Genomic DNA, 24,665 nt, shown 5'->3' with positions numbered 1-24,665 from the left:
CCCACTGGGACTTCTGCCTCAGGGGCCCCTGCATCCCTAATGGCCCCCGCCGCCTTCAGCGCTCCCCCCGTAGGTGCCCCCAACACCTGTCCGACCCCCTCGAACCTGAAGTGCATTGGGGGAGGAAGACCGGCGGATCGGGGGAGTGCCCTGCGGGGATCGGGTCTGGGCTGCTGGGGCCCATCAGGTTTTTCCCTGGTGCCCCGTGGCCCAGTCCTACACTGCCAAGGTCTTAAGCATTCCGGATAACAGATCCTCAATCTGTTCAGGAATGGAACAGAAAGCATCAGTTTCCATACCTATTATAATATCTATTATAGATTTCCTATTCACTACATAGGAAATGTCGCTTCATCTTTGGTGGAATTTATAGATGTGTCACTCGCTTTTTCCAGCAAATATGCCAGCAATTTGGGGGCTGCTGGAATGCTCCTGGGTGGTAAGAATAGACCACAATGACTGGGATGAGACTTGTTGTCTTTTGTCTTGTAACAGTTGTCAGCCAGTAAAGTCAGAGAGGCGAGTGTAGGACGCAGCCAGAAGCCTCCGTGTATCTCCCCTGTCCCTTGCAGACATGTAATGTGTAGGGCAAATCTGTCCTGCCAGGAAACTGATGATTTACTCCATGGAACCTTCATTCATGGCTTGCGTTTCCTTTTATCTGTTGTAAAAAAAACCCCTCTTGTTATCGGGAGCGAGGCGACATTGGCCACCATGGAGTATTTAGACTCAGTGGGATATTTAATCATCACTTTTAACTACAATGTTACTGCAATTGGTAAGTGTCTAAAAGTCATTATTTGGCATGCCATTGTACAGTGCTGCTGGGCATCATGTAATAAAGATATAATCGGAGGGCTGTAAAGCAATGCGGGGTTTATATTCTTTACCTGATCAGTCATTTATTCTCTCATCTGAAATTTGTTTTTAGTAACTCTAAGAGGGCCATTTACTAACACTGGACTTTTTCATGATTTACTTTGTGTCTAAATGGCTAAAAATCTGACAATTCGCCAGCTAAAACTTGCCGAGATTGTGTAGAAATCAATGGCAGATGTCCCTTCCCTTTCCTGAAAGTTCCATCAATTTGAAAAATGTGAGTTTTTGGGCCGTTAATTCGTAAAAGTCGCAGTTTCTGAGACTTTTTCAGTTCAGATTTTTTTTATTAAATGTCAGACATTGGTGGAAATGAGTTTAGTTGAGTTTTTAAAAATACAAATATGAGAAGTTAGAGTTTTAGTAAAGCTGCCCCTAAGCATACGAATCCCGCATTATAGCACTGCTTCTATCCTCACATATATTTGTATGTATGGTTTCATTTATATAGTGCTGCTTGTGCAGGAATGTGCTACAGTAGAACAATCCACTAATAGAACAAACAGGGGTTAATACAATAATAAAATACAGGTATGGGACCTGTTATCCAGAATGCTTGGGACCTGAGGTTTTCCAATTAAGGTTTTTTTTCTGTCATTTTGATCTCTACACCTTAAAGGCGATTAGTAGCCACGACTTTTTAAAAAGTCACAGGGACTAATTCACACAGCGAAAATGCAGCACAAGTAGTCGCAGCAACTTTTATAACCTATGGCGGCAAAGTCGCTGCAATTTGTAAGCTCGACCAACTTTTTAAAGTCGTGCCGATTAATCACCGCGTGTGTCTTCGCCCTAAGTCTACTGAAAAATAATTTAAACAATTAATAAACCCAATGGGATTGTTCTGCCTCCAATAAGGATTAATTATATCTTAGTTGGGATCAAGTACAGGTACTGTTTTATTATTACAGAGAAAAGGGAATCATTTAACCATTAAATAAACCCAATAGGGCTGTTCTGCCCCCAATAAGGGGTAATTATATCTTAGTTGGGATCAAGTACAGGTACTGTTTTATTATTACAGAGAAAAGGGAATCATTTAACCATTAAATAAACCCAATAGGGCTGTTCTGCCCCCAATAAGGGGTAATTATATCTTAGTTGGGATCAAGTACAGGTACTGTTTTATTAAAAGAGAAAAGGGAATCATTTAACCATTAAATAAACCCAATAGGGCTGTTCTGCCCCAATAAGGGGTAATTATATCTTAGTTGGGATCAAGTACAGGTACTGTTTTATTATTACAGAGAAAAAGGGAATTCATCTTTAAAACCGCAAATTGTTTTGTTAAAATGAAGCCTTTCCATAATTATCTAGAATGCTCAGGACATGGGGTTTTCTGGAAAACTGATCTTTCTGTAATTTAGATCATCAGACCTTAAGTCTGCTCAAATTGATTTAAACATTAAATAAACCCAACAGGATTGTTTTGCATTTAATATGGATTCATGCAGCTTAGTTACCATCAAGTACAGGTACTGTTTTATTATTACAGAGAAAAGGGAATCATTTAACCATTAAATAAACCCAATAGGGCTGTTCTGCCCCCAATAAGGGGTAATTATATCTTAGTTGGGATCAAGTACAGGTACTGTTTTATTATTACAGAGAAAAAGGAAATCATTTTGAAAATAAGAATTATTTGATTAAAATTGAGTCTATGGGAGATGGGCTTCCTGTAGTGCGGAGGTTTCCAGATAATGACTTTCTAGATAACAGATCCTATGTCTATATATATATAATGTAGTCATGATACAGAGTGTAATACAGAACAGATAAGCAGAAAACAATGAAGTATTTATATAATCATGCCTATTTTTGTTAGGTACGTATTATTTTATTTTTCTTAAATAGAGAAATTTTGATTCAAAAAAAGACAACTAACGTTATTTAATATCATAGGAACATATACAAGTAGTAATAAAAACAACTAGGAAAACAGAAAATATGATACATTGGTTTTATAATTTTATCACTATTTTAACCAATTTTTAAATATGTTTTAGCACTTGTACGATTTAATAATATGATGATTGTAGCTATTTCTGCTCATGTCAGAAATTTAAATGCCAGAAATATCTGCTAGTCGGTAAGAGTCACAAGCTGGGAATCGCTGAATAACGAATTCCTGCCGGATTTCCTTACTGAATGCCACAGATTTGAGCTAGAACTTTTTGTTTACATTTTACAAAACACTTACTTTGGTTAATTCTACTATATTTATAATGTAATATATGTATAAAATATATTACATTCATCTTTCAATCAATTTTTTTACTCTTTAGAATTGTGCCACAAAAATTGTGCACAATTCATTTTTCGGTTGTATGCAGCCAGCAAAATAATATATTGGTTCTTAAGTGGAACACTTTGGCCTGTCCATAGAGCAGCAAGGTAGTGAGCTTGGTTACTACAATGCACTTTTTGGGTTTATAAGTTGGAGGAACGTTGCGGCGGCTGACCATACCATACCATAATGAAAATGGCCATAGAAGATATAAACTGGTTGATTCTGTAGGAATAAAATGAAAAAATAATTGCTTCTTCTGTGTTTCAGGGAAGGTCTGGCTCACATTAATGCTTTTGCTGAGGATGGCTATGGTGTTATTTGCCGGATACCCTCTTTATCAAGACGAGCAGGAGCGTTTTATCTGCAACACCTTACAGCCCGGCTGCTCCAATGTCTGCTACGACATCTTCTCCCCTGTGTCCCACATGAGATTTTGGCTTTTCCAGACCATGATAGTCTTTCTACCCTACGCTATGTTCGCTGTTCACATTTTGCACCGAGTGGTTGGCTACATGGCACCAACAAATGATCACTTCCGGAAAAGCAACACCCCGACTTATCATGGCGTGGGCTTACAGATGGAGATACCTGATTTTTCCTTGGCGTATATAGTCCAATTACTTCTGAGAACTCTTCTAGAGGCTGGTTTCTGCACGGGGCAGTATTTTCTCTTTGGGATATTAGTTCCAAAGAGATTCAGCTGTTCTCAGGCCCCCTGCACCAGCAGTGTTGATTGTTACATCTCTAGACCCACTGAAAAGTCTCTCATGATGATCTTTATCTGGGGGACAGGAGTGATATCTCTCATACTTGGGCTGGTGGACCTCATTTACGTAATCCATCGGCGAAGGCGCTCCGAGCGCCTAAAGAGAGAACTGCTTCTGCTGGAAAACGACTCCCTAAAAGGTGGCTGCTGTTCTGATTCACCTCCAAATTCAAACTTGCACGGCGCTCCGGAGCCAATGGCCTTGTACGCTGATTCTGCTTCCAATGATCTTGAAAAAATAGAGGAGAAAATTAAGGGCGACTCCCATTCTCTGCCATCGTATGAAGGGGAAACGGCTTCTTTTCAGACAGAAAGTTCTCACCATGATGTGGGAAAGTCCAACATGAACACCAACAGCAATAAATCATGTTCTTGGCAAGTCAGCCTGACTTCTGCCGACGGCAAACCCACCAAGAGTGATCACCACTTGGTCACCCCAAGGCAGCTCAAACCAAAGCAGGAGAATTGCAGCAGCTCTAATCTGGGAATACTCAGCCCCCCTGAAAAATCCCCAGTGTCCAAATCCAAGAAATCTGAGTGGGTTTAATGAGTGGGTAAATGTTGGCATTGTTTTGTGATTGATGTTTCAGAGTCTAAACGCTCAGTGTTTATAGTTAGAGTTTTGTCCTGTTTTAGCAATGTGTTTTGGTTATAGAACATTTTCATAAACATTATTAATATTATAACATTTAGAAAAATAAAGTCTAAAATCCTGTTTTTTTCCCAGATTTTAAACTATAATTTCTGAGTATAATCACTGTCACAGCTGTAGGCAAGTATTTGTGCCAAAAGGAGCACCACCACTACAGATAGCCCCGGCTAGACTGACTTGGCATTAGCCAACAATTCACTTCTTAGATTTAATGGCAAATGAAGACACTCACAAATTCTGCACAGTTTGTTTCAACTGTAATTTAATAGCCCATTAGAGGGTCTTAGGAGTAATGCTCTCTTCCTATAGATGAGGGCAAGCACCCCCCCCCCCCCCACACTTGGGTTTCTAGTGCTATGATAAAGCATAGTACCACCTGGTTCAGTGGCTGGGGTAGCTGTAGGGTCCCCTGGCATCAATTGGGGCAGCACCACCTGATTTGAAATAAAAGGCAGGAAGGATTTAGTGGTTTGACCACATTTAGACACAAATACCTTTACTATAAGTGGTTTCAGGCGCAAATCACATGTACTTTGGCTCTAGTTTGCCTACAAGGTACCAGGTTTTTAGGTACCAGCCCACAAATACAGTGATCTCTGCCCATTTTCAGGAATTCCATGGTATTTAATATGTTTTTGCATTCTTGCTGAAGAGGCATATAAGGTTTCGCTCACTTGGACTTCTAATAATATATATTGGTTTTGTTTAACAAGTGAAGCTCTGCAGGGCACAAAGCTGAACTCCCATCTCTCTGCACTTGAGAACAAGAGGTGCTGACGGGCCGGCATTCTGTGGTTTAACCTGTGCCGGCTCCCGTGCCAGCTGCCTCCCATAAATCTGTGTGAACAGACGATATCTGAACTGCATTAGCTGAGGATAAAACAAAACATGGAATTCCGTGACCTTTATAATAGCTTTCTGCCTGCAGCCTTGAGCTGTTATATGGTCTTGTAACCGCTTAGCGACTTCTGGTATCCTTATAAATTACAGTAGGGTGTATATTATCCTTTATATATTCATCATACACTTTCTGCTTTTAATACATGAAGAAAGCCAACAATAATGCCTTGCAATGTAATGTTTTTTAGCGGTTCCCAAGCTCCCTAGGGGCTTGAAGCAGTGGCAGGGAGGACTCAGCCTACAGGCCATATAGGGTGAAGTCTGTGGATAATCCTTATTTGCTCTTTTAGATGCACTGGAAAGCCCAGATATCCCAGAATTGTGTGAGATTTTGGGACAATTGTGTGAGATTTGGGGTGAAAACATAAAGTAGCCATACAAAAGCCAAAAGTATGGTGAGAGTGCAATGGAACTGCACTGAAATCCTAACAATTTATCTAATTTTACACTCAATTCTGTAGTGAAAAACCTAAAGTCCGCCCCAACCCCAGCTGATGACAGTTACACTTAAAATAATAGGGAGATGCTGTATTATTCAGCCACATTCAATATCATTATTTTGTTTGGCTTTGCTGCCCTCTGCTGGCCCTGACTGATACTGCATTGTGGATGAAAAATTATCCAATCTGCAGCTCTCCAGTTAAACTACATCTCCCAGCATCCCCTGACAGCCTTCAGCTCAGTGTCTGATATCACTATATCATCAGAGGGATGACCTGAAAGCCCAGATAGCCCAAAAGGATAACTGGGGTGAGATTTGGGGTAAAAACTTAAGGTAGCCATACATGGACCAATAAAAGCTGCAGTCACGGTCCAGAACTGCAGCTTATTGGCCCATGCATGGGGGCAGCTGACAGACCTGGCCAAGCATTGGGCACATATCGTTGGGGCATATTTGATATTCCCATTGATACACCAATGTGTTCCTATATATGAACCGTGTTATGGGCTAAGGGCACCCTGAGTTTGCTCTCCAACTGGGATTTGAACTGTGGGTGGTGCTGATTTACTAATATATGGGCCAATTGGACCTTTGCAGTTGCTTACAGCAGCCAATCAGAACTTTGATTTCATTTTATAACCCACTCCATTTAACTCACTCCCTTAATGTCGTTCCTTTATATGTGATAGGGGCAACATTGTGTATTAAATATTTTATTACATAGGTTCCCCTGCTAGGGGTAGGTAGTGCACATTTATGCTTCAGGCTTCCCAGTCTCTTCCCACTTCTACCAAGGAATGTTCCTGGGTTTGCAGGACTGCTAGCAGGTTAAATATGATTTTAAAGAATTGAAAGTATATTCCTGTATGAAACAACTGTGGCAGAGAAGCGCAACCTCTTTTGTGCTTTTGAAATACTTTGCTGCCCTCTGCTGGCCATTTAGGTAGTGACAGTAACAGACAATGATACGCAGCGCTAAGTTTGCGCATTTCTCTTCACTGAAACACATTCCGGGAGCTTACAAGTTAATATACAGACTATTTCAGCTGCGCCATAGAAATAAAACCTAAGGATAATATATATATATTACGTTACCATGTTCTTTTCACGTTTGGGGCTCTGCTTATAAAAGTGCATTATAAATCTCCCAGCAAACCCCACGCTATATTTTTAAAATGATTTCTGACGGCGCTGCCCATTCACCTTATTCAAGCAGAGGTTCTTCCACATGAGCTTAGAGCATTAGTAACTGCAGTACCGCATGTGATCAGCGTCTCCCATAGACTTGCATTGCAACAGCGCCACCATCGGAGATTCTACAGATACTGATATTCTACATTTGTGACTGATATGTGTGTGTGTGAGTTATATTTGCCCCTGTAGCACAACTGCCTCTAACTTAGGATATAAAATGCCAGCCATTTATTTATGTTTCATTTTTTATCCTATTTAGCAAATTTCTTTGTGATTTTTTTTACAGCAGCGACTGCAGCTGAACCAATTTTCACTAAGTTGCGGCCAAATACAGATTTTTTTTATGACTTGAGCGCAGCAGCAGCGCCCCCAGTAGGTGACAGTGAGAGTGCAATGAAACTGCACTGAAATCCCAACAATTTATGCCATTTTACACTCAGTTCTGTAGTGAAATTCCTAATAAAGAACATTAAGCCGATGCTGATCATTTAGCCGCGTTCAATGACATTATTTGCTTGACTTTGCTGCCATCTGCTGGCCGTAACGGATATTGCACTATAAATGAACATAGCGTGGAGCAATATCCAATCTGCAGCTCTCCAGTCAAACTACATCTCCCAGAATCCCCTGACAGCCTTCAGCTGATACCTCACCATGTTATCAGGTTGAATAATGACTCAATTTAGCATTTTTACAACCACATTCCTGCAGCTTTTTACAGTGAGAAACGAGTGGATCATTACTTTCTTTATGATTTTAAGTCAGTTGTCGTCTCCGGGGGTCCCTTCGTTCACTGGCAGTCCAAAGATGGTGGGAGAAATGCATTTACCTGACCAGCACTCATTCCTTTTTTAAAAAATGTATTAAAAGGAAAGTCCACAATAAAAACTTGTGGTAAGTTGTTACACAGTAGCATTGTAATACAATTTCCAGCCTACATTTTTTTGGGGAATCCTTGAATTATTTAGTGTTGTGCTCAGCAGTTTGGTATCTGGTCGCCCTTTCCCTAGCAACCAGGCAGTGATTAGAAACACAGGCTGTAAGATAGGAGTAGGAGTCTTTCATTGCTTCTATTCTATCCTGATGATAACAGTGCCAACAGATTTCATTTTGCCTGAATATCCAGTGAATTATAGTTACACAATAAGAAAACTGATCCCTTGCCCTTCCATTTCTTCTGCGGGACTCTGCTGCCCCCTACTGGCCCTGAGCACTCAGTTCTACCAATAAGAAAGCTGTGGAATTAGTGGGACCTGTGGAAATACAGCAGGGGCCCCCAATCACCGGGGCTGGGGACCGGTGCCGGGCCGTGGGCTGTGCTGAACTGGGCCACCTCTGGTCCCAATTACCTGTGATCCCAACTCCATGACTCTGTGAAGCCCAGGGAGCTTTCTACTGATCGCGAAAAGGACCAAAGTACTAAAGCTCCAAACTAAGCATCAGAGGATGTCACCACTTAGGTGGGAGTAAGAAGAGCAGAGGGGGCTGGGTGCATCTAGTTGCAGGGAAACAAGCTCAGGTCTCCCACTGATTTTGTATTATGATGAGCTGTATTATACCCACCACCCCTGGTCCTCGGAAAAATTGTCTTACTTGAAACCGGTCCGTGGTGCAAAAAAGTTTGGAGAACATTGATATACAGGGTATAACTGGGAGGCTCCTATTCATGTAATTAGGGTTGCTTTGTAGTCAGGGCACATCCCAGGGACTCCCCGGCCTTTCAGCCGCTGCTAATGAGCGCTGCCGCTCTTATTAATTGCCCCGATGATCGCTCGTTTGATGTTCTAATTTGCTCCCCGGTCACAAGGCTGCCTTGTGTGCCCCTCTGCCCTGGATACATGGGGGGACTCGGCTCTATAAAAGCCCTAAATACAACATATACATCTGTTTGTGGGATGAAAGCCACTGGGGTTTGATTGACATGTCTCGGAGTTTAAAGACCCCCCCTAACTCTCAGCGCCCCTAATTAAGGCAATGTATAGCCACTTCCCTTCATCTGCTGCGCCACAATAGCGCCCAAAGCTCCGGCTCAGAAACTCCAACCCCAGGAGCTGCTGCTTTTCTTTGCTTGCTGTTGCCCCTATTAAAGGCCCTTCTATCCAAGTTATAATTATTCTGTTACTGTGGGTTCTGGAATGTCCCTCCCTGTTGCCAGTTCTCCCTGCATGACTACATTTCCCAGCATTCTCACCGCACCACTGGCTTAGACACTGCACCTGAATCATTTGCTGTGCATAACACAAGGGGGCAGTGACATAATTAGAATTTACTGGACCTCAAAATCATTTTACTGACCCCCCAAAATTCCAGTTTCACAAAAGTATATTGAAATTATACCTTATATCTTAAAGGTCCCTTTGGACCCTCTAAATTCCTTGCCCCTCCCCTGGCAGTCACATGGTCTGCACCCTCTATTGTACCTCCTATTATAAAGAACAAATCCCAGCATGCTTAGCTGGCCAATATGGTCAAGTAACTGGCCACCATTATATGTAATATAATCTGTATTCTGAAAGAGTTAAAAGAGTCATGTTTATACTACTTGTTGCTTTCAATAGTAATTACATTTTCAAATAACTTTACAACCATTGACCAATTTTAATGAATGTATATAATGTAATAGAATGTATAAAGTCGCTTAGAATGGTATTTTCTTTTATTATGCCAAAGCAAGTGTTTGGGTGGAGTGGGAGTGGGTCACATATACTCCTAGTCGCTAGATGAAATGTGTATGTAGGGTTCTGGGATACTAGGGCCCATTTACTGCTCCAGAAGGCAAGTGCTGGTCCCACGGTGCATAAAAGGAAGGGGGTAAATTACAATCTGCCCTTGGAGGACTTTTATTTAGAGCCTGGGGCAGAATGTCTCATGTATTGGGCCCATAGGAACCGGTGGGACAAGTGATACATTCCCTGACCAACAGGGTTTCCAAACATGCTGATAAATATTTTTTTGGGTTTTAATCAGATTCAGTTGGGCAGGCAGTCAGGAGCCCCCCATACCCGCAATGATAAGCTGCCAACTTGGACTGGAAGGGTGAGTTGCCAACATTTATTGCCCGAGTATGGCCGGCTGGCCAGCAGCTAAAGGCTCATTGTGTATGGCCGCTTTCCTAAACCAATTGCTCTGAATCCCCAGTGTCGGACTGAGGGAATTTGGGGCCAAAAACAAATCTTGATCAAAGGGCCTTACCCCGCCCCCCCCCAGCTAAGGGCCCACCATTCCCCATAAATACTGGCACCAGTGGTCGCACAATTCCAGCCCCCTAGCGCTCCCCCATACAGGCCTGCCGGTGTGCTCAGCCCAACAGGACCAGGGCCCCCTGGGTTTTCTCCCTGTGAATCCCTATAATAAAATACTGAAACCCTGCTTGCATACCTAAGTTATTTCTTATTGGCTGCCTTTGGCAAGTGCTATTATCCACTTATAGCATTTAACCCAGTGGGGCAGTAATTATAAAAGATAATAATGGGGAATATCAAAGCTTACCTGACTGTTGGGGGAATAAATGTATCTGAGCTGGAGAACATGCCAATTTGGCTAAATGTGCCCTGAGCAGGTTGATTGAATATGGAAACTTGTGTCTATAATATATTGTTACACAAGAAGGGTTATCGGCCCCCCAGAGCTGATGGTCTAATGACCTTTTCTGCGAAAAGAAACCAGGCCAGCAACCTTGCCCAACCCCAGCTCCCCCCCCAGCTCCCCCCAGCTCCCCCCCCAGCTCCCCCCAGCTCCCCCCCAGCTCCCCCTCAGCTCACACACACATGTACCTATTGCCCAGCACTGGAATCATATTGCACAGCCCCAAGCATCCGCCATCACCCACAGAATCCATCCCTTTTCCCTTTCTAGACATATTATGGTTTTGCCTTAGCCAGGGTATTTAATCAGGTACCCCACCTAAAAAATCTTATTTATTATACAGACAAATAGAATTGCAGATGTTTCATTCATTCTCTGCACTCCTGTTTCCCTCCAGCTCTGTGAATGTTTGTTGCAGGAGTCGGAGACAGCAGTGCAGAGGGTGCAATCACACAGGCGCTGCAGAATTTATATTTACAGAAATTACATTTACAAATATATCCCAAAAAGCTGAAATTATTAAACAAACAGATTGAAAAATTGCTTGGAACAACATTTTCTTTTATTAAGTGAAAAATAGAAATAATATTAGAAAACAAACTTATTTTTGGAGCTCAATGTAAGGCAGCAGCTGCAAAGCCTCTGATGGAAGGGATTTTCTGTGTGTAGAACCACTGGTTGCACAATATACTGAGCGTTGGGTACAGTGCTGAGTACCAGCTACAATGATTTTATTATATATATATATACTGTATAAAAGAGGACACTGCTGATGACAAATCATGGATTGAGACTGGAGAAAAGGAGATTTCACCATCAGCAAGAGAAGGGCAAGAGCTTGTTAACCCTTCCAAGAGAGATCCACAAGCCAATTGGAGTTTTTCAATACGAGTCAATGTGCAACTATAAATGACATAAGAAACAGTACTTGACATCCTACCTGAGCTGCGGAGGGAATGGGGGTCCCTTTTTGTAGGGTGCACAGGATTTCCTGAAACAAAAGTAATTGGGAAGTGGGAAAACACCATGGACATTTTTGGGTGTTTTTTTGTTCCTCTGGGGGCTGCAATTTGGCCCAACCAAGTAACAGGTGTTTATGAGCTCCAAGCACTCAGTATGAAATCCAGATAAAAGCCTATAGTATCTTTACTGGGTACTTGCAGGGCAATTGGAGCATTTTGGCCCACATGGCAATGCAATGCTCCTGAGCACCCCGTCTTATGCTGACACTGATCCCCAGTAACCCCATTGTCACCTTGCCCAACTGGGTAGATACTCAGTACTTTCATACCACACCCACTGAGGCACTAAGCCACACCCCTGACAAATCCTTTTAATGGGACTATAGGGGGGCTATGGAAAGCAACCCCCTCTGATTAAGTACATTCACCCTATTGGTTTTTCCACTGTAAATAACTTCCATGTGCTCCTGAGAGCAATTGACATAAAGGGGTCATGTGATCAAGCTATTTCCCTAATTGCAGCTACAACATTTGTAGCCATTGCCAGTGACTGGAGGAGACAAATAAACAGGTGTAAATCAGAGAAAGCCTCTCTGGGCTACAGGCTGGACTCCCTTTGGCCCCTACAGGCTCTTTCTCCCCATGATTTACTACTTGGTACATTCCCAGGAGACCACGCCCTGCTGCCCAGGTGTCCGGCCTATCGGTAGCCCAGCCTTCTGAATCCCCTGAGGGTTAATCTCCCACCCTAAAACCCTGACCCTTTTAAGGAGTTCAAGGAAACTCAACACTGGGAGGCTTAGTTATAAATCTTGTGCTGAGAACCTAATCTGTCCTGAGAGATAACTCATTAGCTTGCACAACCTGTTATTTTAGCCTTTTTTATTAGAAGAAGCTACAATTTCCCCCTTAAACCTGCTGGCAATGGAATGGGAATGGCCCTATGGAAATGTATGAAGCTTTGGAAACAAATGAATCATGTTCTTCATATAATTAGTGGTTTCCATAGGGTACATTGGTAGGTAAAAGTATTCCCATATCTAAATGAGGCATTGCTCTAATTTATATAGGCAATCTTGATTGGCTGAGAGGTTAAGGGGAGAAGAGATTTTATTATATGAAGTTGGACTATTTGACCAATGTACAGGCCGTCAGTACTACAGGTCCCACCAATCCTGGGTTGTCGGTTGTACTTCAAAAACAATGGAGGGGATGCAGCTTTGCTGACACTGAAACTGGTGTTACTGACACCCACAGGGGGGTAAATTAGGGCAGAACAGTCTCTCCAAAAGAGATAACAAAGGTTCAGCTGAGTAGGATTGTGGCTGAGCTGGGGCAGGAGGGACTGAGTAGGATTGTGGCTGAGCCGGGGCAGGAGGGACTGAGTAGGATTGTGGCTGAGCTGGGGCAGGAGGGACTGAGTAGGATTGTGGCTGAGCCGGGGCAGGAGGGACTGAGTAGGATTGTGGCTGAGCTGGGGCAGGAGGGACTGAGTAGGATTGTGGCTGAGCCGGGGCAGGAGGGACTGAGTAGGATTGTGGCTGAGCTGGGGCAGGAGGGACTGAGTAGGATTGTGGCTGAGCCGGGGCAGGAGGGACTGAGTAGGATTGTGGCTGAGCTGGGGCAGGAGGGACTGAGTAGGATTGTGGCTGAGCCGGGGCAGGAGGGACTGAGTAGGATTGTGGCTGAGTTGGGGCAGGAGGGACTGAGTAGGATTGTGGCTGAGTTGGGGCAGGAGGGACTGAGTAGGATTGTGGCTGAGCCGGGGCAGGAGGGACTGAGTAGGATTGTGGCTGAGCCGGGGCAGGAGGGACTGAGTAGGATTGTGGCTGAGCCGGGGCAGGAGGGACTGAGTAGGATTGTGGCTGAGCCGGGGCAGGAGGGACTGAGTAGGATTGTGGCTGAGCCGGGGCAGGAGGGACTGAGTAGGATTGTGGCTGAGCCGGGGCAGGAACAGAGTGATCAGGATTGATGAGAAGCCAATAGTCCAGCACAAGATAAAACTCTGCCTCTTTCTCTGGGCTTCCAAAACTTGTCTCCAAGCCAGAAATACAAAAATGGCACCTACTTTGAGGCCACTGGGAGCAACATCCCAGGGGTTGGTGAGCAACATGTTGCTCACAAACCACTTGTTGGGGATCACTGATATAATGGAATGGCATATGTACCTCTGTTTAGAAACATTCCCATGAGCATATAATAATTTAATTTACAGTGAAATAAAACCTTTCTTTCTTTCTTTCTTTCTCCCTTTTTCATTTTTCTATACGGCGCAGTTTTGGAATTGCCACTAGGTGGCAGTACAGTTTCAACTCTGTCAAATGATTGCAACTTTAAATTCTCTTCCAGAGCCCTGTAATTAACCTTTCCCATTAGAAATAGCAACACATACTGTAGGGCGGTACAACAGGCACTGTGTGTGTGTTCTCTGATACTATTGCCCATTTGAATGTTTGCTCTCAGGCTGGAATGATAGAATTAAATTTTGGCTAAAGAGATGAATGCTAATACAGCCACCCCCTGGCACAGCGGTTGGAGGGGACACGCAGGAGATAACCTTTCCCAGTATAAAGCTGATCAGCCTGTTGCACAACAGAGACCTTTCTGTATTGATTCCCATTGTGGAAAGCACATTTCTTCATTCTTCAGTCAAGGCAAAATTATTGATAAGTTACTCTTTTTTTTGCATTTTCTGCTCTAATCTGATTTATTTTTGCTTCCATTCCTACAAATCAGCAGTAAAGCCACAAAGAAATGTCAGGTTTGGCGACAGAGTCTGCTCCTCTCTAACATTTCCCAATCCACCTTGACCTTTGCAAATTGTGTTTGGAAAGGTGCCGAGCTTTACACAATCCTTTACTTACCCTTGAAATAGCAGACAATGTTTCACTGAATGATTTTCCTATAATACCCTATGGCTGCTGGGGTGGCATGGGGGGCAGTGTTGGACTGGCCCACCAAGATACCAGGAAAACTCCCGGTGGGCCCAGGTGTCAGTGGGCCCTCCTGCTCCTGACTATTTGGTCTGTTTCATGGTCATTGCCTATTTCTGATTGGGAAGGAAGAGTATAAATAGATGGAAGAATAGATGCTAGCATGTAAATACAAGAGACTAGGAGAATAAAGAGGTTGGGCGAGGAAAGGAGAAAAAATAGTTTGGAGAGTGGGCTTAGGGTCTAAGGTTTTCTGGTGGGGCCCTGGGGTCCCAGTCCGACACTGATAGGGGGCCCAGGGAGTGGCCCTTAGAGTGGCCCTAAAATGATCTTGCTGTGGGGCCAAATACCTTCTAGCTGTGCCAGGGAAATACTTCTCTTCAGTGAATCCGGCCTGTGCCTTTATTTGGACGCGGCGTATCCAGCCCTGTGAATATGTAGAAGCCATGGAATATCTCAAAGCACTGAGGAAACCTCTCCAGCTCTGCTAATATTGGTTTAATACAATGTGCCCCTGAATGGGCTGACATTCCTCAATCACAATTAGGTGAATATAAAGAGAAAAAGAAACCCCCAGTGTTGTGTTGTAAGAATTCCGCAGAGACTAATTCTCCCTGAGCCCATTCATTACCAAGATAACGGCGCCCAGATAAACTCACTATACAAGTCGCCTTATCAGCAGTTTAAACATTTACTCTGTGAGGACAGTTTAATATTTACTAAAAGTCTATCCTTCTTTCTTGGGCAAGTGCTGGGGCTGCAGATAGGAACGGCTGCCTGTGTGCGACTTTCCAGGCTCAGCTCATTCTCACTATGGTTCTCTATGGCAGGTGCTACACTGATACAGACTTACTGCTGCCCCACATTGTGCCCCTGTATTAAGATACTTACCTTCCCAGTGTGTAATGCACAGGCCATTTTGTAGGATTGAAGAAATGTTTTTAGCTCAGCTTAACTTCAGCTATTCACAATGGGGTTGCTCAGTAACCACTAGGCAAACACTAAGTCTAAAAGGAACAGTGTGTCTGGGATTATCTAAAACTATGAAAAAAAAACTGTGTTGCAATGGACCTGACCCCCACAGCCGACTCTTATCCATCTCTCCCTACTATACCTGCTATCCCTCAGCCCCAGTCCCTTCCCAGAGGCTATTATCCCCCCACTGCTACTATAGGCACCATCTCTCCCTACTATACCTGCTATCCCACAGCCCCAGTCCCTTCCCAGAGGCTATTATCCCCCCACTGCTACTATAGGCACCATCTCTCCCTACTATACCTGCTATCCCACAGCCCCAGTCCCTTCACAGAGGCTATTATCCCCCCACTGCTACTATAGGCACCATCTCTCCCTACTATACCTGCTATCCCACAGCCACAGTCCCTTCCCAGAGGCTATTATCCCCCCACTGCTACTATAGGCACCATCTCTCCCTACTATACCTGCTATCCCTCAGCCCCAGTCCCTTCCCAGAGGCTATTATCCCCCCACTGCTACTATAGGCACCATCTCTCTCTACTATACCTGCTATCCCACAGCCCCAGTCCCGTCCCAGAGGCTATTATCCCCCCACTGCTACTATAGGCACCATCTCTCCCTACTATACCTGCTATCCCACAGCCACAGTCCCTTCCCAGAGGCTATTATCCCACTGCTACTATAGGCACCATCTCTCCCTACTATACCTACTATCCCACAGCCACAGTCCCTTCCCAGAGGCTATTATCCCCCCACTGCTACTATAGGCACCATCTCTCCCTACTATACCTGCTATCCCTCAGCCCCAGTCCCTTCCCAGAGGCTATTATCCCCCCACTGCTACTATAGGCACCATCTCTCCCTACTATACCTGCTATCCCACAGCCACAGTCCCTTCCCAGAGGCTATTATCCCACTGCTACTATAGGCACCATCTCTCCCTACTATACCTGCTATCCCACAGCCCCAGTCCCTTCCCAGAGGCTATTATCCCACTGCTACTATAGGCACCATCTCTCCCTACTATACCTGCTATCCCACAGCCACAGTCCCTTCCCAGAGGCTATTATCCCCCCACTGCTACTATAGGCACCATCTCTCCCTACTATACCTGCTATCCCACAGCCCCAGTCCCTTCCCAGAGGCTATTATCCCCCCACTGCTACTATAGGCACCATCTCTCCCTACTATACCTGCTATCCCACAGCCACAGTCCCTTCCCAGAGGCTATTATCCCCCCACTGCTACTATAGGCGCCATCTCTCCCTACTATACCTGCTATCCCACAGCCCCAGTCCCTTCCCAGAGACTATTATCCCCCCACTGCTACTATAGGCGCCATCTCTCCCTACTATACCTGCTATCCCACAGCCCCAGTCCCTTCCCAGAGACTATTATCCCCCCACTGCTACTATAGGCACCATCTCTCCCTACTATACCTGCTATCCCACAGCCCCAGTCCCTTCCCAGAGGCTATTATCCCACTGCTACTATAGGCACCATCTCTCCCTACTATACCTGCTATCCCACAGCCACAGTCCCTTCCCAGAGGCTATTATCCCCCCACTGCTACTATAGGCACCATCTCTCCCTACTATACCTGCTATCCCACAGCCACAGTCCCTTCCCAGAGGCTATTATCCCCCCACTGCTACTATAGGCACCATCTCTCCCTACTATACCTGCTATCCCACAGCCCCAGTCCCTTCCCAGAGGCTATTATCCCACTGCTACTATAGGCACCATCTCTCCCTACTATACCTGCTATCCCACAGCCCCAGTCCCTTCCCAGAGGCTATTATCCCACTGCTACTATAGGCACCATCTCTCCCTACTATACCTGCTATCCCACAGCCCCAGTCCCTTCCCAGAGGCTATTATCCCACTGCTACTATAGGCACCATCTCTCCCTACTATACCTGCTATCCCACAACCACAGTCCCTTCCCAGAGGCTATTATCCCCCCACTGCTACTATAGGCACCATCTCTCCCTACTATACCTGCTATCCCACAGCCCCAGTCCCTTCCCAGAGGCTATTATCCCCCCACTGCTACTATAGGCACCATCTCTCCCTACTATACCTGCTATCCCACAGCCCCAGTCCCTTCCCAGAGGCTATTATTGCCAAATATCTTAACTTCGCCCCATGACTCTATGTAGATACTGCTCAATGGTATAAAATGATTTCTTGCCACACTCCATTGCCAACTACAACTCCCTGCCTCCCGCCCAAAGCAAAATGTACGGTGCAAGCTGGGAACTTGGATTCACAACAAGGTACAAAACATAGTGGGAGATGTTGAGCACAGCTGGAATCCCACAGGCTTGACAACCCCCCATATGGTATATAAACAATAAATATTCAGTGCAATTCAAGTGGCTTTTAAGGAGGCGCGCTGATGTCTCTTAACCATAACAACCATCAACACATATGGTTTTAAAAGCAATTATTTTTTCAGCGCGCAGGTAATTAATGATTGCACTCCTCACTTCCTGCTTAGGGGGTCACAGGAAAACAAAAGCAGAAAATGAAGAGTGCAACGGACAAATGCCCCCCCGCCCCCCAGCTTTAAATGGAACACCGATCTCTTTATTAGAAGAACAACTTGCAGTTCATTATTGAGTCCCCCTTAATGAATAATAAAACAGCAGAGTCCCTTTGGCACAATGTGGCGGTGTCACAACCTTTGGGCCTGGGTGTCATGGCGGCTCTGGGGTCTGGAGGGGACACGACTAAACTAAACAAATAGCAATCCCAGCAGTGAGAGAGAGTGCAAACCCTGCCAGCCCCGATGATGGATGTCATTAGGCGAGGAGCTGCCATTCCTGATGCAGACTGACAGGCTAATAAGAGTCCTAAGGGCATATATGCACTCAAGGCGCACATCCTCCTATCCATTATTCCTAATTCTTCACAAAAAAAAACACTAGCGATAAGTATCAGGAATGGGAAACATGCTGGATCCCCCCCCCCGAACAGAAACCTTCTTAACAAAATCTGCTCCAATAATAGCCAGGGAATTGCTTCAATTAGGGAGAAAAAGCAGGAGAGAGGAGAATTTTTGTAATGATATTGTCTGGCCAAAAAAAAAGAAAAAGGGGGAAAACTTCAAATTGGGGGATTATGTGAGCAGACCACCTGTAGTGCATTCTTGCTGCCTTTTCTTCCCTCCCAGCTTATGTCCTGCTGCCTGCCGTCTGCCTAACAATGTGGAAGAAGCTTTCTTTTATACGACCGTCCTCCATCCCTTCCCTGCCGGCCCTCACTAACTGTTACAATTCTCCTCCGGATGCCAAAAAAAACATAAAGTGCCCCAATGTCTTTCATTGAAAGATTCGAGGCTCTGCGGTGGCCCAATTGCTCCTCGGCACAAAGGGGAGGGACCCGGGGACACAAAAACTCCATGTTTTGGAGATCAAAGTTTGTAGGACTCAAAGGACGGGAGTTCCCTACAGATTAACCCCATTCATTTGGTGCCTCACTTATTGGAGGGGCCACGTCCTCAACCACTAGGGACAGGTATAGGGTTCATCTTCTTTTACTAATCAGCAGCCCCCCCACTCCAATAAATGAGCCTACACTTTATAGGGGCCCCAGGTATTCTTTCCCCTGCATGCCTCATAGGGAATGATACGTTACCACTCTTAAAGGAACAGTGAACACAAAAATAGATAGATAAATAGATAGATAACTAAAATATAAGTTGCTTGTAGATAGATAGATGAGATAGATGGTAGATAAAATGAGAGGTTACAACTGTTAAAGGCACATTGAAAATATAAGTTTCTTATTGGTAGATAGATAGACAGATGATATGAGAGATAAATAGATAATAGAGGGACATTGAACACTAAAATATAAGCTACTATCTATTCATAGATAAATGATAGACAGAGGATAGATAATATGAGAGTTTACCACTTTTAAAGGGACATTGAACAGTAAAATATAAGTTGCTCATTCATACATAGATAGCTAGATAGATGATAGATAGATGATAGATAGCTAGATAGATGATAGAAGTAGATATAAGATAGACAGATAGATAGATAGAAGATAGATAGATGATAGATAGATGATAGATATATATATATATAGATGATAGAGGTAGATATAAGATAGACAGATAGATAGATAATAGATAGATGATAGATAGATAGATAGATAGATATATATATAGATAGATATATATATAGATAGATGATAGATAGATGATAGATAGATGATAGATATATATATATATAGATGATAGAGGTAGATATAAGATAGACAGATAGATAGATAATAGATAGATGATAGATAGATAGATAGATAGATAGATAGATAGATAGATATATATATAGATAGATGATAGATAGATGATAGATAGATGATAGATAGGGAAGCAGTGGGAAACATATTTTCATGTTAACATTTTCAAAATATAATGGACCTTTTCATAGGTGAAACTACAAGGAAAAAACAAGACTTTTGCTCTCCCCACTTCCTGTTGTTTCCTGTCAGGGATAATGAGAAGTGCAAGAGACAATATCTTCCCCCAGCCTGATGAAATTAAAGGAACAGTAACACCAAAATATGAAAGCTTTTAAAGTCATTCAAATATAATGTTCTATTGCCCTGCGACAGGTTTGCTTTAGGAACTCAACTATAGTTTATATAAATGTATAAACAGGTTCCATAGCATATAACACCATTGTATTCTACAGAGCTTATGCGTTATCTGCTATGTAACCTGTATCTTTTCTACTTTTTTCAGCTGGAATAGCTGCCTCTGTGTCTATACATCAGGGTATTTATATAAACTATAGTAGGGTTACATTAACAAGCATGCAACTTTTAAGGCTAGTGTTGCCTACCCTGTATTCTCAGGGGACCCTGGCAGGGGAAGCTTTGAGACCTGAAACACTGGTTTTGAATTAATTCTGCACCTTATTGTAATTGCCCTAATGCTGCAGGGCGTTTCACCATAAACAGCAAGACCCAAGTTTAGGTGCCGACCCACAGGCTACAAATGAATATGGAGCCAGCTCCGTGCATATACAGCTAATGCTACCCCAACCCATGCCATTCCCTAGCTTGTAAACACTTAAGATATTGGGCCCTGGGAAGGGGAGGGTTAAAACAAAAGTGTCCCCAAAGTCCTAGTGACAATAACACTGAATACAAACCATATTTATATGAACGATAGGAAACAGTTAAGCAGAAAAAAGCAGCGGAAATGTCATTTATATAAAAAATGGTCATTTTTATTGACAAAATAGAATACTCCAATATTTGCTCTTATTGAGAAGCCTCTATCCTTTATACAAAAGAAATGTACAGAGCATCATAGCTTTGTGCCTATGTACAGTATATTACACATTTTACAAGACAAATAATTATATAAATACATCCTATTATGGAAGAAACCCGTATTTAATTGGGGTACTGCTTCTTAATTAAGACATTTTATTCCATTTTTAAGGCAATAGTTTAGTTTTAGGAAGAAAAAAAAAAAAAAGCCAGGGCTGTCCAACCAGGGATGCTGGGAGTTGTAGTTAAAACAGGCTTGGTGGTTAATTCATAGAACCCCGTACCCTGCTGTTAAGACTCCCGCTATGCCAAGAAGAAATAAACATTATTCAGGCACAGTTGGCGGCACAAGTAGGGCTCACCCATGGGACTGGGGGGGGGGGGGGGGAAATGGCTGAGGACACAGCTAAATGTGATACGGAACCAGAATGACCCACAGCAGCAGCAGCAGCACAGATAGTTATTGCCTCTTTCCTTGTAGCCAAGGGGGCAATCCCGGCCCCTGCTTAGCTATAATTATCGCCTTCACAAATGCTCCTTGCATATAAATGGGAGAAATCAGGGAGGCTTCAATACCAGGTACATTGTCCGGACCAGTCATTCAAGTCCCTGCTAATGGATACCATTAAGAGTTCATTATCATGCTAATAGCAAGAATCTAAAGGGGGGGGGGGGCAAGTTGGGCGACGTTGGTCAGTCTTAATAAGTCTCAGGTCTGTCCCTCCCCCGCACCCCCCAGTATCTAGGTGTAAGGTCCATCCTGCAACCTTCCAGCTGTTGTGGAACTTCAACTCCCAGCAGCACTAAGTGGACACTGCTGGAAGTTGTCGCTCAGCAAGAGCTGAATGGGCCACAGGTTGGGCGCTGCCCAGGTAAGGGGACAAGAGTGTTAAGTTAAAACAGAACAATTTGCAAACCTCGCCTTAAGTCCACGTTAAACCTCCGTCTAGACCTGAGATAAGGGCATTTGTTTTGGGTAGGACACTGAGCTGCCAGTCCCAGATCTCCATGTCAGCCCGGTGCTAACGTCACTGTACATAGAGCCTCCAGTCGCTTTGCTGCCCCAACAGCAGCGGGTACAGAACGCCCTCCACGACTCCAAAGTCTTGCCCGACCAGATCCACACACCAGAGGTGATGCCAACCACTAGGCACATAAAGTACTTGAGCATGAAAACGGCATAGTCTGGTCGGCGGGGCTGTGCCACCTCTGGCTGGCACGAGTTACAGTTATGTGCCACCTCCCAACCCTGCCGGTTGTGCTGTTCATAGAAAAAACATGCCACCACGATGGTGGCCGGCACCGTGTACAAAACGCTGAATATCCCTATCCGGATCATGAGTTTCTCCAGTTTGTCAGTCTTGGTGCCCCCTTGTTTAATGACACTCCGGATCCTAAATAGGGAGACAAAGCCGGCCAGGAGGAACATGCTGCCAATGAACAGGTAGATGACCAACGGTGCCAACACAAATCCCCGCAAGTTGTCCAGGTTCTGATTGCCCACAAAGCAAATGCCAGCCACCGGGTCCCCATCCACTGAGCTGAGGGCCAGCACAGCAATAGATTTGATGCTGGGCACCAACCAGGCGGCCAGGTGGAAATACTGTGAGTAGCCAGCTATGGCTTCGTTGCCCCATTTCATGCCAGCGGCCAGGAACCAGGTGAGAGATAGAATGACCCACCAGATGGAGCTGGCCATGCCAAAGAAGTAAATCAGCAGGAAGACCAGGGTGCACAGCGCTGGCCCAGTGGTTTCATAGTGGATAATATGTTCCAGGTCCAACTCGCCACGGCTACAAGCCACCTTCTCATGGCCAGCAATCAGCCGGACCAGGTAGCCAGCCGAGACCAGGAGGTAGCAGGCAGAGAGGAAGATGATGGGGCGCTCTGGGTACTTGAATCGCTCCATGTCGATAAGGAAAGTAGATACAGTGGCAAATGTGGAGGCGAAACAAAGCACCGACCAGAGGCCGATCCAGAACTCGGTGAAGGTTCTCTCCTCCGGGCTGAAGTAGGGGTTGTGGCACGGCATGGCACAGTTCGGGATCTGCCCGGTCCGGACCCGGTTGTACAGGGGGTGCCTCTCGTTGGTTACCGGCACCATAGGGGCCCGACACTGGCAGCCCGGTTCGCACCCTGGTGCCCGGGGCCGGGGCCTTGGGGGCTCCACACGGGTCCTGCCCTTAGGTGCCGACCTGGCCGGGGGCTTGGGGGGCTCTGGGTGGCTGGGCGCCGCCGTGGTCTGCTCCGTTCGGTTGTAGTAGTCCATACACAGGGTGTCGGGGTTGCCCTGCTCGGGCAGACGATCACATCGCATGCGATCCGGCCAGGCGAACCCATACTGACGCATGAGGGGGGCACAGCCGGCCCGGGCCCGCTCACACACGCTCCGGCAGGGGGGCAGCGGCTTCTTGTAGTCCTCCAGGCAGATGGGGGTGTACATGCTGCACAGGAAGAACTTCAGGTCCGGGGAGCAGTGAATGACCACCAGCGGCCAGAACTGGTGCACCTCCATGCCCGCCTCGTCCTGCGTGTCGTGGTTGAACTGGTTGGGCATGTAGGTGTAGTTGTAGCCGATATCCTTGCACAGGGGCACGGTGATCTCTTGGCAGGACAGCTCCTTAGCGGCGGCGCATTGCGATCCCTGCAGCCAGGACACGGCCAGCAGCAGCAGGTACAGGCACTCCATGCTGCACGGCTCCACTCACAGCTGCGGGGGTCACTGCCGGGGGCTCATCCCCTCAACTCGCCGGCAAGTTCAGCGGGAAGGAACCAGTCCCAGTCGGAAGGGTTGTAAATCCACAGTGACAGCTTCCCTCGGCTTCTCACTGATGGGGCTACTAGCCCGGAGTGGCAATAAATCTATATTCCGGCACCTGGATGAATGTGCGCTTGTGAGCTGAGCGCTTGTGGCTGAGCGCTTGTGAGCTGTGCGCTACTGGCTGAGCGCTTGTGGGCTGTGCGCTACTGGCTGAGCGCTTGTGGGCTGTGCGCTACTGGCTGAGCGTTTGTGGGCTGTGCGCTTCTCTACAGGCGCCGCTCCCTTCCTTCCCTCTCTCTGCGCTCACTGGCGGCTCCCAATGAATATTTATACCGGGAGCGGTCAGATCCCACCCCCCCATCCCAATCCACTAATCCCCCCCGGAGAGAGGTGGGGCTGCTGCCTGAAGCAATCAACCTTACTAAAGGTGGTCTCAGCGTGTTTATTAGCGGCCCATTGTTATGCAGAGCCAAGGGATGTACCTTATTATAGAGAGCACACATCATTAGCCTGATGTATTTACTGAATGTGCAGCAGCCTAATAATCAGCAGCCTGAGAGACTGTCCCCATTCAGCCTGTGCCCCCCACTAGCTCCCTGGGAAATTCAATCAGGTGTCTGGGGGCCTCTCTTATACTGAATATAGTACTAAATATAGGGTATCATGTAAAATTAGCAGTCAGAACAATCATATCAATAAGTGCTGGTTTAATATTATTACAATAAATATGAATTATTAATTATTACAATTCCCCCTCATTAATATATATAATACATATATTGTATAGAATCCGAGAACTGCCTTTTGGGGGGAAAACTGGGGAGACTTGCCCTTGCTCTGCTTGCCTTGTTGCTTAGTGATGTCATCCATTATAGTCACTGGTTAGTGATGTCACATGGCTCCTGGGTTGGACTGGGCTCCCCATCACTAATTGTCTGTGGGTGCAAGTCCCCCCCTCCATCCCTGATCATGTCCATAAAGAGTGGGGTGGGGAGTCCCTGAGGTGGCAGCCCTGGGGGTCCCTGCACACT

General features: G+C 45.3%; 2 protein-coding genes across 2 annotated transcripts; one reads left to right on the top strand and one right to left on the bottom strand.

Annotated features, from left to right (window-relative positions):
* Positions 1 to 531: 531 nt before the first annotated feature.
* On the top strand, positions 532 to 4,630 carry gjd4 (gap junction protein delta 4). Its single transcript, NM_203753.1, is given in 2 exon segments — positions 532 to 778; positions 3,434 to 4,630. Coding segments are annotated over 2 exon segments (1,110 nt in total). The 5' UTR covers positions 532 to 714; the 3' UTR covers positions 4,480 to 4,630.
* Positions 4,631 to 20,802: 16,172 nt separating this feature from the next.
* On the bottom strand, positions 20,803 to 23,924 carry fzd8 (frizzled class receptor 8). The gene is given in 1 exon segment (NM_001097391.3): positions 20,803 to 23,924. A coding segment is annotated over 1 exon segment (1,743 nt). The 5' UTR covers positions 23,563 to 23,924; the 3' UTR covers positions 20,803 to 21,819.
* Between the last annotated feature and the right edge of the window lie 741 nt (positions 23,925 to 24,665).

Source organism: Xenopus tropicalis, chromosome 6 (assembly GCF_000004195.4).
Source record: "Xenopus tropicalis strain Nigerian chromosome 6, UCB_Xtro_10.0, whole genome shotgun sequence".
NCBI lineage: Eukaryota > Metazoa > Chordata > Amphibia > Anura > Pipidae > Xenopus > Xenopus tropicalis.
This window is presented reverse-complemented; position numbering and strand designations above follow the sequence as displayed.